The sequence below is a fragment of the Podarcis vaucheri genome, assembly GCF_965113315.1.
Source record: "Podarcis vaucheri genome assembly, chromosome: 3".
Lineage (NCBI taxonomy): Eukaryota > Metazoa > Chordata > Lepidosauria > Squamata > Lacertidae > Podarcis > Podarcis vaucheri.
The window spans coordinates 86,250,478-86,268,259 of NC_138761.1; the positions used below are offsets into that span (position 1 = coordinate 86,250,478).

At 41.8% G+C, this 17,782-nt stretch overlaps 1 protein-coding gene across 5 annotated transcripts in view; it reads right to left on the bottom strand.

Moving 5' to 3' along the window:
* MYO6 (myosin VI) overlaps positions 1–17,782 on the bottom strand; it is a 106,859-nt gene that overhangs the window by 40,392 nt on the left and 48,685 nt on the right. For all 5 annotated transcript variants that reach the window (XR_014218508.1, XM_082218247.1, XM_082218246.1 and 2 more), the window contains exons 10-17: positions 16,460–16,540; positions 12,733–12,913; positions 12,008–12,152; positions 5,852–6,009; positions 4,641–4,732; positions 3,437–3,509; positions 2,298–2,425; positions 71–166 (exon numbers count right to left, since the gene is read on the bottom strand). Coding sequence is in view for 4 of the 5 variants with exons in the window: in XM_082218247.1 (XP_082074373.1) it covers positions 71–166; positions 2,298–2,425; positions 3,437–3,509; positions 4,641–4,732; positions 5,852–6,009; positions 12,008–12,152; positions 12,733–12,913; positions 16,460–16,540 (954 nt within the window). In the remaining variant the exon portion in view is untranslated. The remainder of the gene's footprint in view (positions 1–70; positions 167–2,297; positions 2,426–3,436; positions 3,510–4,640; positions 4,733–5,851; positions 6,010–12,007; positions 12,153–12,732; positions 12,914–16,459; positions 16,541–17,782) is intronic.

Consider the following 17,782-nt stretch of genomic DNA (forward strand, 5'->3'; position numbering starts at 1 on the left):
CGACAGATATAAATAATTTATTTTTAAAACTATACAGAAAGATGAAATTCAATAAATCATGTTCACTTACTGTCTCGTAACATACTGCTCCTGCAAAATGTCTGATTATAAAGCCCTCATCATCTCGGATATTTCTATGAACAGCCAGTTTAGATTTCCTGGGTATCTGAAATTTAAAACCAATATTTTATTTATGTTATTTATTTATAAGTGTCATAGAACCATAAAATCATAAAGCACAAAACAAATGACCAACTACGTACATAAAACTGCAAAGAAAAAAGATTAGAAAACTACTTGCCCTTGTAAGCCCCATGCATTTTTACATGCCAGTTCTAGGCAGCCATTTTGGCATGCCACAAATTAATGTGCTGCTAAATGGCAGCTCTTCACTGCCCTCGTGGTGTTCAGCTAAAAAGGGCAAGAAAGTGAAGACGGCTAAGACTCCAACCACATGGACTGCACTAGTTCCTGGTTGGGTTATGTATTTATTAATTAAAATATTAATGCCACACCTTTTGTGTCAAAGCAGTTCAAAGCATAGAAAACATACAGAATAGCTTTAACACCTATTAAAAAAAACCCAGCAGCAACAACTAAAATTCCCAACAGTAATATCGCAGCTATGGGGGTCTTGAATGCCCTCTGAAAGAGAACACTCAACATGCAACTGAAAACTAGCAATGCAAAGGCAGACCACACTTTCCCAGGGACAAAGTTCCACACTTTCCCAGGGCCCAACATACCCCCCCCCCAAAAAAAACCCCTGCCTATGAAGCAGATCTTATTGAACAGGTATATGAGAGAAGACAGTCCTCATTTATGTTGGACCTGGGCACTATTGGTCTCATTAAACTGAACCTAGAAACAAACCAGGAACCACAGCCGGCATGTCAAAATTGATGCCACGTGCTTTCTTCAGCCTACTCCATTTAACTGTAAGGAAGCCACGTTTTATATTGAGTTTGTGACCAAGGCAACTAGATTGCAATCACAGCCAGCAGGGATGGTGGTCAAGGTTTTATCAGGAAGACAGACATATTCGTTTTTGCAATATGATCACATTAGTGGTTTCATTTGTAGCTTGGTGGAGTATTGTGTATCGGAATCTTATCTGTATATGTCACTTGGAGAGTTCTTGTGGAAAGTGGCTAAGAAATTAAATGTGATGCACTGCAGATTTTTATCCACTTCCTTTTAAAATTCTGTGACTCAAATGAAGGTTGGAGACAGTGTGCAATTGTACTGACTTTCTCCCAGAACCTCAGAGACCAAATGCTTCTTTACGCTTGGTCATGGTAAATAAATCAGGAGTGTACGTTTATAATATTCCCTTTCATTTTGCTGTAAAGACATATGGAGATAAAACCTGCCATGACTATTGCCAAGGACGCTGCCCTATGGTGGGATCAGCACACTGGGTTTCATAACAAATGGGTTGATTCGGAATTTAAGATGACATGATTGCTGTCACGGATGCATCGAGCATTCATCTGTGTAGCCCATCCATTATGTAAAATGACACCCTTAACTAAATATTTTTGTTATTTTATAAATATTTTAGATAACGTCCCATTTGTGGAGATGGAAACTTTTTTTAAACCAAGCTGTCATGCAGGAGAGAAGGTGATTTTTGAGGGTTGGTGAGTAACCAAACATTGCAAAGCAAACATTTTCTTGTTCCCTGAAGTCAGTCTCTCTGTCCTTATGTCCTGAATTCACACATTGCAATTAGAAACATATACTGTACAGTGGTGCCCCACAAGACGAATGCCTCGCAAGACAAAAAACTCGCTAGACGAAAGGGTTTTGCGTTTTTTGAGCTGCTTCGCAAGACGAATTTCCCTATGGGCTTGCTTCGCAAGACGAAAACGTCTTGCAAGTTTGTTTCCTTTTTCTTAACACCGTTAATACAGTTGCAACTTGACTTCGAGGAGCAACTCATAGAACGCGGTGTGGTAGCCTTTTTTGAGGTTTTTGAAGACTTTGGTGATTTTTGAAACTTTTCCAAAACTTTCCCGACACCATGCTTCACAAGACGAAAAATTCGCTAGACGAAAAAACTCGCGGAACGAATTTATTTCGTCTTGCGAGTTACCACTGTACATGTAATTGTAGCTACACTCTCTCCAAGCAAATGAGCCTCTATAGGACCAGAATTGTCAGTAGGAAAGTATTCTGGAACATCTGACAGAAAAGGGATAATGGGGAAATCTTGGATGTACAATTGTTTTATTTTTGACAATTTATAACTTGGGGTAAACAAACTGATGCCAATATAAAAAAAATAAGCCTACCGAGAGTCTGAAGTGATCTTTGTGCTTCTGATGTACCATTGATGTAAAGTGCTGATCACTCGGCTGGGGAAGCCGATTTTCTTCATCCAAAATGTCAAGAACACCTATTAATTTCCCTTCAATCAAATCTGTTTGCAAGACAGAAGCCAATAGGCTAGTTAATACAGTATATACAGAGTAGTGACAAGAGTGTTACCAAGCAATGCAAAACTTTTACCTTTCCTAAATACATCTGCTCTTGAGTAATCTGCAGAATCTGCCAACCGCTATTCTATTAGCTGGGACGCGGGTGGCGCTGTGGGTAAAACCTCAGCACCTAGGACTTGCCGATCGCATAGTCGGCGGTTTGAATCCCCACGGCGGGGTGAGCTCCCGTCATTCGGTCCCAGCTCCTGCCCACCTAGCAGTTCGAAAGCACCCTTAAGTGCAAGTAGATAAATAGGTACCGCTTTCTAGCGGGAAGGTAAACAGCGTTTCCGTGTGCTGCGCTGGTGCTGGCTCGCCAGAGCAGCTTTGTCACGCTGGCCACGTGACCCGGAAGTGTCCTCGGACAGCGCTGGCCCCCGGCCTCTTAAGCGAGATGGGCGCGCAACCCCAGAGTCGGTCACGACTGGCCCATACGGGCAGGGGTACCTTTACCTTTACCTATTCTATTAGCTGATATATTAAGTGGCTTAGCAGTAAACGTCAACAACCTAAGCAACAAACCTGTGGTTTGTCAACAATATGTGAATTCAGACGTTTTACAACAATTCGTTTTTGCAAAGTACCTCGAAATTGTGATTTCATATTTTGGTTTATCGGTCCCCCAAACAATCCAGGTTTATAGTGAGGCTCAGAACCAGACCTTAAAGTAAACTATGTTTAAGCAAACCACAGTTTCACATTATGTCCCCTCACTAAAATTTCAAAATATGGATCTCTTATCAAATATGAAAGAAGCAGGTGTAAAATACGGCACGTTTTCATTCAAAAAATTCATGTGAAATGGCCCATTTCACCCTCCTGCTGCTTCCAAGAATGTTAAAGGTTAAGGAAAAGAAAGCAGATATACTACCATTCAATTTCAATGAAAACGACAGCAAATAAAACTTCTTCTTTTTTTACACAAACGGCATCTCAGAATTCAACATGCATACCTATACAGTCTTGGTTATCTACATAGTGGACTTCATTGACACCTAAACCTTCTTTCTGGTAAAGTTCTTGTTCCTATAATAGAAATAATGAAATTATCGTATGAGTAAAATACTGCTCATCTGTCCAACTTCTCATATTCTTTACGTGAGGATATGTGCTAGCAATGTCACACATGAGTGCCAGCACCATCCCTGTTTCTGACTTGGTTGTATTTCAAGTCAAGCTGATCCCGTGATAGAAGAACGAGTAATGTTCTCAGTGATGAGCCACTTCACAGTCTTAAGCAACCTGAACTTTGTGGCATGAAACAGTTCTGAAATCGCTCGGCACTTTTGCTCAGACTTCCAAAAAATAGCAGTCCTATATTTTTCTGGTGCCTGAACCACCTCCTATGTCATTTGCTTTATTTGTTTCTGGGAATATGATTGTTCAGTATCTCGAACATCAGGCCTTTGTCAAATTGCTAGAGGTGCTACGAAGGCTGACCTTGTTCAAACAATTCCAGCATTGCTGTCTAACTAGCATCACCATGTGCACTGAAGTGGAAGCTGAAAAATAATGTTGTCATTTGGAAGTCTTTCTTCATGGTTTTCAAATCCAGTAGGACATTCAAGCACATCAGTTATATGCATGCTCTTAAATGTTAATGGGGGAAATAAGGCTGATTCAGACACAATTTTTCTGTACATCTTCGTAGAAGGAATTTCAAATCACTTTTTTTATGTTAAAAAATTACATATACGGGGTATCTACGTAATGCAATATTTGTGTAACTTTTCTCAGGATGACCAAAAGTCCATGAGACTCAAGGAGTTGACTCCTAGAATTGCTACAGGCAAAGTTCTGCAGATGTATTGTATCTGCCGATCAGACACTGGTAACAGAAAAACCTCAGTGAAATGACTATAAACAACATGTATCACATTCTAAAATGGTAGCTGCATTAAACAGTTGTGGCAAAAACAAGAGTCTTGTGGCACCTTAAAGACTAATGAGTTTGTTCACTGAACAGCCTTGTTAACTGGTCACTGTAAATACTTTGCTTTCAGGTACTTATCACTGGATTCTCCTGAATTTCACTTTGCATTCATTGTTGTATATCCCATTCCCACCACCTGCCAAATGAGGATTACACTTCATGCATCTGATGAAGCGGACTGTGGTCCATGCCATAATAAATTTGTTATGGTTGTATACAATTACCTCTTTGAGAATCCTTTCATTAAAGAACTGCTGCAGCTTCTCATTACAGTAGTTAATGCAAAACTGTTCAAAGCTGTTGTGTTCAAAATATTCTGTAAAATAAAGGAATTAATATGCTTTAAAATGGGTGGGGGCGTCAGCTAGGAAATACACTTATTATAATCTTATGTTGGTTTAAGGCACAAAGTTCCAACATTAGGTCTTCCATGCAGGAACACAGTTGCAATTCAGAAGAGTGAAGTTAGACTATCCCAGGGGTCTGCAACCTTTAAGACAAAAAGAGCCACTTGGACCCTTTTTCCGAAGGAAAAAAAACTGGGAGCCGCAAAACCGGGAAGGTGACGTCGGGACAGTGCGTGACTAACGCATACACCGCCCCCATGCGACGTCACAGCCAGTACAGCGCCCGCCACAATGGGGAGTTTCGGGGCGCACAATGCACCTCCTCCCCTCGCTAGTATCCGCCCCGGAGCCGTGGCAAAGGTGTAAAAGAGCCACATGCGGCTCCGGAGCCGCAGGTTGCAGACCCCTGGACTATCCCCTACTGTTCTCTCTTAAAATACAAAGGAAGTGCTCAGGTAGCAGCTCTGACTTTCTGACGGTAATTGCATACAGAGTCGTGGACTCAATTCCTCTTCCCACCACAGGAATTCCAGTTGCATCCAAGGCTTAATGAGAACAATTTGTTGTCATATTTCTTTAGATTACTCCACATCTTCCATTAAGCTGAAGACAGGTAACATAGCCAGGGTAGCACAGTGGTTTAAAGAAGGAGCTTTGAAACGGGAACTCATGGTATCAAATCTCTACCCAGCTTACTTGCTGATCTCACAGTCTCCGGCTCCCACAGCTCCTTCTGCTATAGGTTGATAACACTACTTGTTTATTGAATAATACCACCCGACTACATAGTACTTTATAAAAAGGAAGTGTCACCACAACATAAATGCCACCATCTAGATCACTGCTTTGGGAAGGTTTCCTGGGATCAGGCTTTAGTCATTTGGACTTTTAGCTTCCCCCAATCCTATGTAATGCTCACTCTGCTTTGAATGTCAACAGACTTACACACAACGCTAAGTGATCACTCCAATGGAAGAAATACAGATCACTAACTAGATCCCAGAGCATGGTCTGAAAGCAGATGATGCAATACAGCAATCATACTAAAGCTAAACAGCAATTTAGAGTTCCCTGTGCAAAAGACTTACCAAAACCTGCGATATCAAGAACTCCAATGAAAAAACAGGACGTCTCAAAAGGGAAACATTGGTTTACCCTGTTTACCACGTGGTCAAAGAGGTGACTGTAGACAGTTTTTGCCAGAGCATCACGTGCATTGTTCGCCTGTTCTACTTTCAGTGGAACCCTGCATGGTAACAAGAGGTTATTTGTTCATTTCCGTTCTCCCCATTTTTGGTGGCAAGCCCTCACAACACGACTTCCCAAAACAAATGCAAAATGACAGAATGAAACAAGATACAATCTTCAAAACCTCAGATAACACCATAAAGATCTAGCAATATGGTGGAATTTTATTTTCTTTTTTAAAGCCTTTTTTGTCCTCTTAAAGGCTACAAGAAAAGGGGACAAGTCAAGTTCTTAGGGGAAGGAATTCCAGAAGCAAGGGGGCCACCAGTAAAAAGGCCGGGAACCTAACACCCATCAACCTTGGTGGAGGGCCCGATACCAGTAAAATCTTAAGTTTGCTGTTCCAACATGCACGCATTAAGGCAACAGACAGGAGTTTCACCACTTGAACATAGCTGAAGGGTGCTTGTACCTGAAAACCAAAACGGAATGTGTGGAGTGATTCATATGCCTTGGAGATATGCTGGTTTTATGGCCGAGCTGAGCTTGCAAAATTGGAGCTGTCGTGTCTACAGCTCCAATGTGGAGACACCAATTTGCATGAATGGTGTCTCCCCCACATGGGTGCTGTATTCACAGCAACGTCAATTTTCATTATAGCAGAGGAATGAAAAATGCTGTCACCCTCATGGAAACTGGGGCAGCCACAGCCACGCTACCTACATGGATGCATCGGTTCATGTGACCCCAGACTGTCCACAAGCCCAAAAACAGTCCCATGTGTTAGCAAGGCGATTATATGGAGTGCTGCTCTGTGGTGAACTCCTTAAAAGAGGTCATACATCCTCTCTCTAGGCTCCCTGGAACTGCGTGAAATCTGTATCCAAATACTGAGCACATAACATCTTCCTTCATTATGTAATACCAGGAAGAGTAGAAATTGATGTACTAATCCCTTGCATATCCTCTAGTTCCACTCTGTGGTAATAGGTAAAGCAGCTGTTTGGCACTGCTCATTTAACCACTTCAGTGCCCTCTGCCTCCCCCCTTTTTTCTGTTTACACCCTGTTTTATGTAACAAAGCACACAAGATGAAAGATTGCTATTTAAAATGCTTAAAATCCACAATCGGAAGGAAGCAGACTCAGTTGAAAGTGGGAGAGCATGGAAGATGAAGGAGGAAAGGCTGGATTCAAAACACTGGATCCTGAGGAGAAACTGGAAAGAAGAGAAGGAAGTGCCTCAGATAAGGATATTCCAGGTATATTTCTTTGAGGGCTGAGCCAAATGTGCTATTCTCAGCACACACAAAAAAGGTATTTTAAAATTGACCTTCTTCCTGGTAACAATGATCTCATCACACAGCAATTTATGTTTGGCAATGTGACACCACCCCTGAGGGCAAGCGAGACTTATTTGGACAGTGCCTGTTCAGAAGAATTGCCCTCACTCAGAATTAGTTTTGTGGGCTACGTGATGTCACATGATGGGGGGGTGGCATGAAATTATAGCCAATCAGGGACTACTGCAGCTACCTAAAACTCAAAATATTGGAGAGAAAGGAGGGTCATCTATAGCCCAACCTCCTGTGAAGAGTGCCTTCTCAGTGCAGTAACCAGCCACAAAAATGCACACCCTGTAACAAACCACGAGGAGCAGTGCGTGCCTTTTGTGGAAAGTTTGATTCGTTTTATTCACAAGCATACAGGCATGCACTGAAAACAGAAGTAGACACAAAGAAAGCTAACACTGAAAATAGGTTTTCCAAGACAGCTTTTCTGTTGTGATGGGGGGGATAGAAACTTTAAGATATTTCACTTCTTCGCCCTCTTCCCCCTTACCTGGCAGCAACGAACACTTATTTGCAAAAAGAAAAGAGAAAAACAACTGAAAGCCGCACAGGGAATTTGAACTGTTTTGGGGGCAATTTTAAGCCCAGCCTGAAAAAAACACAATCCCATTTGCACCGAGATGCTGACACTGTCAGAGAAAAGGATTAGCAGTTACAGTCCTCTCTACACTGCGCTCTTCTCTAGGTCAACACAGAGAGGAATTGTAGAGAGCCTGCAGGGCAGCTGTCTAACATTACACCATTCTTAGGGGTATAAAAGGCAGGCTTTCCTCTATTGCAGTAACGCCTCTCCTTTGTGTAAAAACCCTATGTAAAGGCAAGCTGCTGTGCATTGGAATTCCCCGCTATTGCAAACGAAGTATCTAGGAAATGAAGGCTCTGTTCATCTGTTCATTAGGAATGGCTGCAGCTACGTTACATTAGAGTGTAATTAGCCTTAATGTACTATCTCTTGATTTATCTTAGCGTAATAGGTACTGACAGCAATCCTATCTTATAAATAGAGGGAAGGTTCCTTTACATTCCCCTTCTGATACGTTTAAGAGCTCAGCGCTGTAATCCTCGTCGTTCATGTCAACTGCCAATCTTTTATATAAGGCACTATGCACACCATAATTTTAGGGGCCCCCCCAAAAAAAACCCCAGCAACCTTCCACAGTAGATTTCAAAATTAAAGGAAAATTGAAGGAAGAAGAAAGTAGTATACATTAACACCTGTAGTTTAGAAATAACTATATAGTCATCTATACTATAAAATATGATGCTGCAGAACCTCTTCAAAACAGAATGCAAACTTATCCCTCAATATTATTTCTACAGTATTGGGGGGTGGGCACCCCAGCCCTAGAGATGTGAAAGCCTGGGAGGAAATGGAAAATGTGGGGCAGGACCCATTTTCCCCCATATTGTTCTGGATCCCCCCATTGTTTTGGAAACACAACAGGACAAAAAGCAGAAAAATGGGGGGGGGCTGGGATTTCCCCCAGTTCTTCCATTTCCCCCCTCCTCAGGCCTTCATAGCTCTACCCAACACTTTGGAATCTTGAAATATTAAGACAGCCAAAATGCTGTGGCTATAAAAAAAGATCCAATTCCATGCTCCCAGAAGTCACACGGGTGTCAAATTGCCCTGTTACAGGTTTATGGTTTGTCATGGGTATACTGGCGCAAGCACCAGGGGACCAAGAATAAGGCAGGACCCATCTAAAATTCAAACCTGTGCCCCCATTACTGCATAATAGTTACATTAAAAACTATTCATTTATTAACTGTTACTATTATTAATAAATTGATTGCTTAACCATAACCAACAGATCCCAGTAAGGTTACAACAACAATTAAAAAATCTGAAATTAAAAATGGTTAAAATAAATTACAGTCATAGGGAGAGGGTGGGTATCTGAAAACACACACCTCAAGTTTGAAAGGCCAGGGTAAATAAATGTGTCTTCGCCAAAAGCTGTATAGGGAAGATTCCAGGTGTACCTCTGTGGGAGGAGAGGGGACTAAGGGCCTGCCATGGGGAATGTCCTCTCCTGGGCCATCACCACCCCAAACATCTGGGAGCAGCAGAACTACTAAGAGGGTCCCTCTGCTGATCTTAACGCCAAAGAGGTTTTGTAAAGAAGGGCAAAGACTAGCACAAACACCTTTAATTTGTCCCAGAAATTAACCGGCAAGGGATGTTTGAGTGTTGTCTAGGGACATCCCCCCCTCCAAAGTCAATAATCTGCCCACTGCATTTTGAACCAGTTGAAGTTTCCAAGTCGCCTTCAAGGGCAGCCTATGTACAGCGCATTAAAATAATCCAATCTGGAAGTCGCCAGAGCCATAGAGTACCATGGCCAAGTCATCTCTGTTTATCTCATCAAGCTCATCCCCACTACCTATTAAGCAGCTCATTCTTCCTAAATCTTAATACTTAAGTATTCTCTGTACTTTCAATGGGGAAAGTGCAGCAATCATCTTTTTTTTGTTTTTGTTGTTCTTCCTTTAGTCATTCCAAAAGTGGCTGCATTTCCTACATTTTCATAGAATCACCGGGTGTTTTACTCAGAGCAGGCCCATTTAAATTAACGAACGTGACTAAGTCAGGCCCATTAATTTGAGTGGGCCTACTATGAGTAATACTGCCCAAAGAGTCGGACAAGACCTCCAAGGTCACCTAGCCAAACCTGCTAAAGATGTAGGAAATCCAGCTTCTTTAATCAGTAGCCTTCAGCCTCTGCTGAAAACCTTCTGAAAAAGGATGGTCTATCATTTTCCAAGGAAGTTTGCTCCACCGCTGAATGGTTAGTCATGTCAACAAGTTCTTGCTCATGTTTATAATCTAAAAATGGGCACTTGCTTTGGTTTAGAAACCTGTTCAATATTTGACACAGAATTTAATCTAGACCTGGGGCTCCTCCAGATGCCCTAGTTATTGAGCATTCATCCTGATTTGCTTCCACAAAGCTTACGTGGAAGTTAGATGATATCTGTTCTTTATTGAACATTTGTTCCGATTTATTTGTTATACAATCGGCATTCATCCCGATTTGCTTGTGGGGTGTTTATACATGTTCTCATTGGCCAGTCAGTCATCTCATGTTTTCCCGTCACTTTCCTAACTCCAAAAGTTCTGTTTCTGAATTAGGGCGATCCCTTGAATTGTGCAGACCTAAACTTCCTGCTTGAATCCCTCCCACAAAATACTGACAGCTTGTTCGGTTCTGCCATCCTATAGCACGGAAAGGAAACTTTTGATTAAAGTTCATCTTACCTTTTGTACCCTGGGAAAGTACACCTTGATTTATTAGAGTGTGGGGGTAGCAACAATGCCCACTGAAAGTTGTTGAAGTGAATGAAGATGGAAACTCATGATATATCAGTGTTTTAAAGGCCCTCCTGGATGGCAAGTAGGTTTACTGGCTCCACTCAAGAAAACATGGGAGGGTAGTGCACCAATTGGGCTTTCAAGTCCCCTACCTCTGAAAGGTAAGTGTGTGATGGGGCATGGAGGGCTACAACAGTTGAGGAAAATTGGGGCAACTCAGCAGGACTGCCTTGAACAAGTGGAAGTGTCTTTTCACCATGAGCGCAGCAGTGGTTGCGCAGCTTGCTGCTCCGTATCCTTCTCCTTGTACAGAATGAGCTCCTTCCCCACTGCTGCCCTCCCACCAGCTGCATTAAGTCAGAAGTGATCTTGAAGTGGCAACACAGTCTCATTCTGTTCATTAAGAGTTCTTCCCACTGGATTGCACCTTCTCTTTTTGAGGAAAAGCCAGCCTCATTAGAGAAAGCGATCCTAAGCAAATGGTATGCAAAGGTACGAACTTTGGGCTCTTGACACAATGTCATGTAATTAAAATGGAAATTTGGGGTAAAGCCCACATAAAACCAAACCAAGTCATCTTGCAGAAGTAGGCAAGGTTCTCAGATAGCTTAAATCACTGGTAAGATGAAATATTGCGAGCGCGAGCTGTTAATAGCTGAAGTGACTGAACAGAACCCATCCACAATTCAAGCAATGTTGACAGGAGACAAACCGTTTACATAGCAGGCTATTTGCATAACTCATGCCTATAAAGCGGCAGTTCTGCTGCACAGTGCTGCAAACCACACACACAAAAGAGTAAGTTGCAGTGCTTAAAGAACTGAGTGAACATTGGAGTTTTCCACTTCCATCTTTAAAATATTCCAAGGAGCCGTGCAGGCTGCACGCTTAGTACAAACATCATGCTTACTCCCAGGTTTTAAGCAATTATTGTTATGCGAATATGGATTCAAGCTGTGCTGAGACACACTGCAAGGCATTTTCACTTTCCCTGCTAGCGTTTGACAGGTTAATCATTAACAAAACTGCCAGGCAATTTTTTCCCCCTTACCGTTATTGCACAGATATATTCTCTCTTGCACACTGGGATGAAAGGGAGACAGAAATAAATTTGGCACAGCAACAGATGTTTTATTGCTCTTCGGAAAGTGCTATTCATCTTGCAGAACAAAGCAAAAAGTAAAAAGGAAAGGAACGCAACTCTAAATTTCTATTCCGCCATAAACAGTTGCAAGTAAGACATTTCCGAATAGCTCAAAGCAAAGATTTAATAGGCAATTTTTACAATCTCCGTTTTTTAAAAAAGACAACTACCATGTAGGGCAGCTGTTTGGGGTGGGTGGGGGGAGAGGAACAAAGAGAAACACACTGCTTTTCTGAACCACTTACTTTATAACCGTTCCTTTGGTGCCCCCTGCTGTTGTCAGCATGACTCTGGTGGTGAGGCTTACACGCAAATCATCCTGGTCCAAACCGAGGAGCTCCGCACAGCATTCCAGAGACTGGCTAGATTTATTCTTCAGAGTGCAACCACCTATTTTTAAAAGCAAAAGGGGGGGAAACAGCTAAAAAGTGGGTTCAAAAAAAATCATTAAAGTAAGTAACCAGCAACTGCCTACAAAGTCCTTTTCTTTAGACAGCTACTTGTAACACACAGCACAAACTATTCCACAAAGCATGAATGAACAAGGCAGAATCACACACATAATAATAGGCATATCTCTTAAGAAAGAAAAAAACCGTATTTTTTGCTCTATAAGACTCACTTTTTCCCTCCTAAAAAGTAAGGGGAAATGTGTGTGCGCCTTATGGAGCAAATGCAGGCTGCGCAGCTATCCCAGAAGCCAGAACAGCAAGAGGGATCGCTGCTTTCACTGCAAAGCGATCCCTCTTGCTGTTCTGGCTTCTGAGATTCAGAATATTTTTTCTCTTGTTTTCCTCCTCCACAAACTAGGTGCGTCTTGTGGTCTGGTGCGTCTTATAGGGTGAAAAATACGGTAGATCGCCACACACAAACAAGGAATCCTCTGTGTTCCTTTGCTGAGGCGCACCAACTTTTCACCAAAGCAGCAACACTGCTCGGTGCAAAATGAAACAAAAGTTACTGATCTAACCAGAAGTGCTGCCAGCTTCTTCAAAATCAATATTCCCAAGGTGTAGGACGCCAGCCACCACCCGGAAGAGATCTAGCTTCTCTTCATCATCTAAGCCAATCTTCTTCATCGCAGTGCACATTCTGTTGAAGTCTCCATGATCATCGAGCAGAGGATCTTTCAGGGAGCCTGATTTCAAGTACTATAAAAGCAAAACAAAAGCAGTCTCAAAATGCTTGGAACTAATATTTCCATTGGTGAACATCCAGCCAAAACAAGCAAGCAAAAGTGTATTTGATGGACAGAGCTCAGAAATACCACACATAAAAATCAAGATTTGTGTTCTAGCAAGGTTTGTCTAGCATTACAGATCAATGTGGAGGACGATGTTGAATGTGGAGAAAGGAGTATATGGGACAGGGTGATTTGAAACTTCACAAAGATCTACCAGAAGAATGTATGGAAGTAGTGTTAAATATGAGAAGTATCTTCTCGTTTAGAAAATCTTCAAGAAAACAGCCCTTAAGAGTGAGGGCAGGAATTATTGTCCTCACTCTGAATAGGCTTCATAGCATTCTGACAGGGTAGCGTGACACTGTCATGGATGCTACATGATCCTCAACTGTTTGCTGTCACATAATCAGGTCAAAGCAGCCTGAGAAAGCAGCCAAACATTTAGGCAGTAATCAAGTAGCTGCATAAGGAGGAGCCAAGGACAAAGGAAGTTGCCTCACACTAATTCAGATCATTGGTTGATCTAGCTCAGAATTGTCAAAGCTGACTAGGAGCTCACTCCAGTGTTTTGGAAGGGAATCATTTGCAGGCCTACATGGAAATGTCAAGGGTTGATCTTTGAATAAGTTCTAACACTGAGCTACAGGCCCATCCCCATTTTGGCCCCCATAAAATGGAACAAAAATGTCTGCTTGCGAACATTTGGTTCAGGCCCAATATTAACATTCCTCAGTTTTGGCACAAGAAAAGTCAGGCGACAGCAATATACGTAGATTATGAATGAAGTGTGGGATCATAAAATTCAGCAGAAAAACAAACACTGGTCTGGCAAACAGAACTGTGTATAGAAGTCCATAGCCCAGTTCTTATGAACTTTTATAGTGCGTAAGAATTCACCAGGCAATGGGTTCTTTGTGGGGAGGGAAAGTTACACACAGTTATGGTTATTCAGCTGTTTTGAGTTCAAACATCACACACCACCACCACCTCTAAAATCTAAACATTTTAACTAAAAAGCAAGCTACTACATGCAAGGGTGTGGGGAAGCATGCAGAAAAACAATCCTTAAATCTTAAAAGTTCACTGTAAACCCAAAGAGAAGATGCAATTTGACTTGCATTGTACCCACTTTAATCCCAAACAAGGGAAACACTGATCTAATCATCTAAGAATAAAAATGCTAACATGCATCTGAAAAATTCACATCACGTAGCAATTTAATGAAATTAAAATTTCAAATTATACAAAGTGATCACCTCATCTTCCTGATAGGAAAAGGATAAAAATAATGTAAGCATTAATTGATTACTCCGCTTACTATTATTAAAACATGTTCAAGGAGGTTTAAAGATGAAACAACAAAGATGACTTATACAATGGAATAGCTTGATGAAAGAGAATAACTTATAGTTAGAAAGGGCAGGTGACATTCTTAGGAGTCAATTCCAAGATCCATACTGAGATCACAGACTATATATTTGTTTAAAACCGAAGACAGAATTTGAGTTCTAATATACCTCTGAAAATAGGTCATCCTTCAAGATCACATATCTATATTTAAAAGGATCCCTGTATTTACAAGATGGATCTTCTCTTCATTTAACATTAACAATCCCTTCAAGTTTTTGACACCAGGCTCATTCACATGGCTTTTAGCCCACAACAACCAAAGCTTTTGATCAGTACAGGGGTCAAGTAGATGTAAAAGACACATATCACCCACTGAACTGAGAGGAAGTTAGTTTTTTCACATGGTGGAAGGAAAAAGAAAAGTCAGGGCTCCCCGCACCTTTAACAGTTGAGCTGAAGCGGGAATTTCAGCAGGTGAAGTTTGTGACACAGCAGAAACCCTATCACCTTTTTTCACCTGACTACCCTCCACCCGCACCACAGCTTCCTCAACAGTGAGAGCATGTCTTACACCTATGCTGGCCAAACTTGGCCCTCCAGCTGTTTTCGGACTACAATTCCCATCATCCCTGACCACTGGTCCTGTTAGCTAAGGATGATGGGAGTTGTAGTCCCAAAACAGCTGGAGGGCCAAGTTTGGCCATCACTGTCTTATACAGTCCGTGGCTAAAAGTTTATTTAAGACCCACAAATGCCACTGGTCCAAGCAGTCGTGTGAATAAATACATAATTATAAAGCAATGCCCACTCATGGCTAAATGAAGTTGGTTGTGCATTCTTTATATGACTGATCCTTTGGAGAGAATACTGTTATTTTTATTTAATTTTTTTAATTATTACTTACACGTGTCTTGTAATAGTAATAAAAATTAATGTCTACGCACTACATAGCAATACTAGGAGTTGGACAAATTACTTGATTGGACATTGCAACAGCTCCAAGCTACCACAAACAGATAAATTAATGAATAATCCTAAAGGTGCCAGTGCATAAGCTAACTGTTCTCCAATGTGCTTTCTGGGGTACGAATATAAACTATTCCTACATGCCCAAAGAGCATTGCAAGTTACAGAGAGAAACCATGAGCAGCTACTTACTAGCTACTTACCTAAGCCCAGCTTAGTCTTGTGGTACCAGCACTTCACTATAAGCCTGATGCTATGCTGCCATATGAGCGGTAATGCACTGCCATGGCAAGAGGATTTGCACTGAGAAAGGGATTTTTTTCTCTCTTGCCTCACTAGCTAAGACTTCATGTAAGAGCAACCAATAATGGACCACAGTTGCAATTGTTGTGGGCACTCACATGGGGAGTGAAGCATTTCTGTGAACAGGTACCCCCCCCCCCACTTGGAGGCTATATACTGGCGATGACTAGGGAGTGGGGACGTAGGGAAATCAGGATCAACAACCCAGCCCAATAGCATACTTTTTTTGAATTTTGCTTCTCTGTTTGTTTATTTTACTGAGACCAGCATTACAAAATATACTCTGTACCTTTGGGCTTCTGCAGGTATTTAAACTCAACAATGTAGTGAAATGTTAAACAACACAGCAAGCAAAAAAATACCTGCTGTGTTGTCGTTTCATTTCTATAAATAGTCAGATTGGGGTGGGGTATTCAATCATAGGACACCTTCCCTAAAGAATGTGTGCCAATGAAATTTCAGTGGCTACAACTTGGGCACATTTGCAAGAACAGAACCTCCCAAGATTAGTCCATATGTACATGAATAAAAGTTCGGTTCATGAAGGGAAGCCACAGCTGAGACAATGGGTCCCAGTTGAAATGCCCTTACATAGAGCAGAGGATAGGTTTTCCAGCTGCACATTAGGATCTGCATGCACTAACAAATGGCTGCTGTCATTTTTGACAGTGCCAATCATTTGTCTGAAGTAGTGGTGGTGACATTCAGTCCCTGTTCTCAAACAAGAATCAGTGCTGCCAAACTGCTTGCATACAAAGCAAAAATAAGTCGTACCATGTGAACCAGATGTGAAATAGCAGCAAGCGATGGCGGCAGCAAATGCTGCTGCTGCTGCTGCTCTGCAAAGTCTGAGCTTTTAAACATGAATGTAAAACATACAGAGTAGGTCTCATACCTGAGGACTTTTGCGGTTCTGTAAAATTTGCTTATCTGTTTCTTTGGTGGCAAAGTACTGAGTGCAACCACGATTCAAATACTGTTGTGAAGCAAATGAAAACAAAAGATACAATTAACAACAAAAACTATAGAAGGAAGCAGAAAAATATGGTGTATCATCATCATGTTACAGGATGTAATTGTAAGATCATGTTACAGAATTGTTAATTTGCCGTGAGGCCTACTTTATGGTCTCATTTACATCCTAAGGTAAAGGTAAAAGTAAAGGGACCCCTGACCATTAGGTCCAGTCGTGACCGACTCTGGGGTTGCAGCGCCCATCTCGCTTTACTGGCTGAGGGAGCCGGCGTACAGCTTCCGGGTCATGTGGCCAGCATGACTAAGCCACTTCTGGCGAACCAGAGCAGCTCACAGAAACACCGTTTACCTTCCTGCCGGAGCGGTACCTATTTATCTACTTGCACTTTGACGTGCTTTAGAACTGCTAGGTGGGCAGGAGCTGGGACCGAGCAACGGGAGCTCACCCCGTTGCGGGGATTCGAACTGCTGACCTTCTGATCAACAAGTCCTAGGCTCTGTGGTTTAACCCACAGCGCCACCCGTGTCCCTCTCATTTACATCCTATTATACATTTAATTTAATTATTTGAAAATGCAGGTATTATTTCTGGGTTAGATCAAGACTTTTTCTTCCATGAATAGAAGGGGCCCTATGTAGAACAGACTGATATCCAGTGGAAGCTCCCACCAGTGGTAAGGGAGGGGAGATTTGGGCTAAATTCCCCCTATGCCTGCAGCCCCTCAGCACCACTTTCCATACTGTTCTGAAGAATAGGCCAACCTTTCAGTGCAGATTTTTGGGGGTGGGTGGGATGGGGAAACCAGCACAAATCACCTCTTCCATTCCTCCAGTGGAAATATTGAATGAGCTGTTCATGAAACCTCTGGGTCGAACCCAATATACTTTAAAACCAGGACAGTGGAACAAATAGACCCTTAAAACGAAATTCAATCAGAGAAAAACAACATCCATGGACTATTCATAGTACATCGCTACAGCGAATTGAACTAGAGCAAATAGCAATTTTTTAAAAAAAATAATTAAAGCAAGTCATAGTGGGCAGTATTTGTGGTGATGGAACATTTTGTTTTACCACGACGCTGAATTCCTTCCTATCATTTTGATCTGATTTCGTATTATGTGTCATCCTGCAAACCATCCCACGCCTTGCGTAACAGGACACTAACACAAATAAAATGTTTATATGCATGAAAAGATCTAACTGATAAAAAATACATTATAGGAGAATGCAGCAATATGA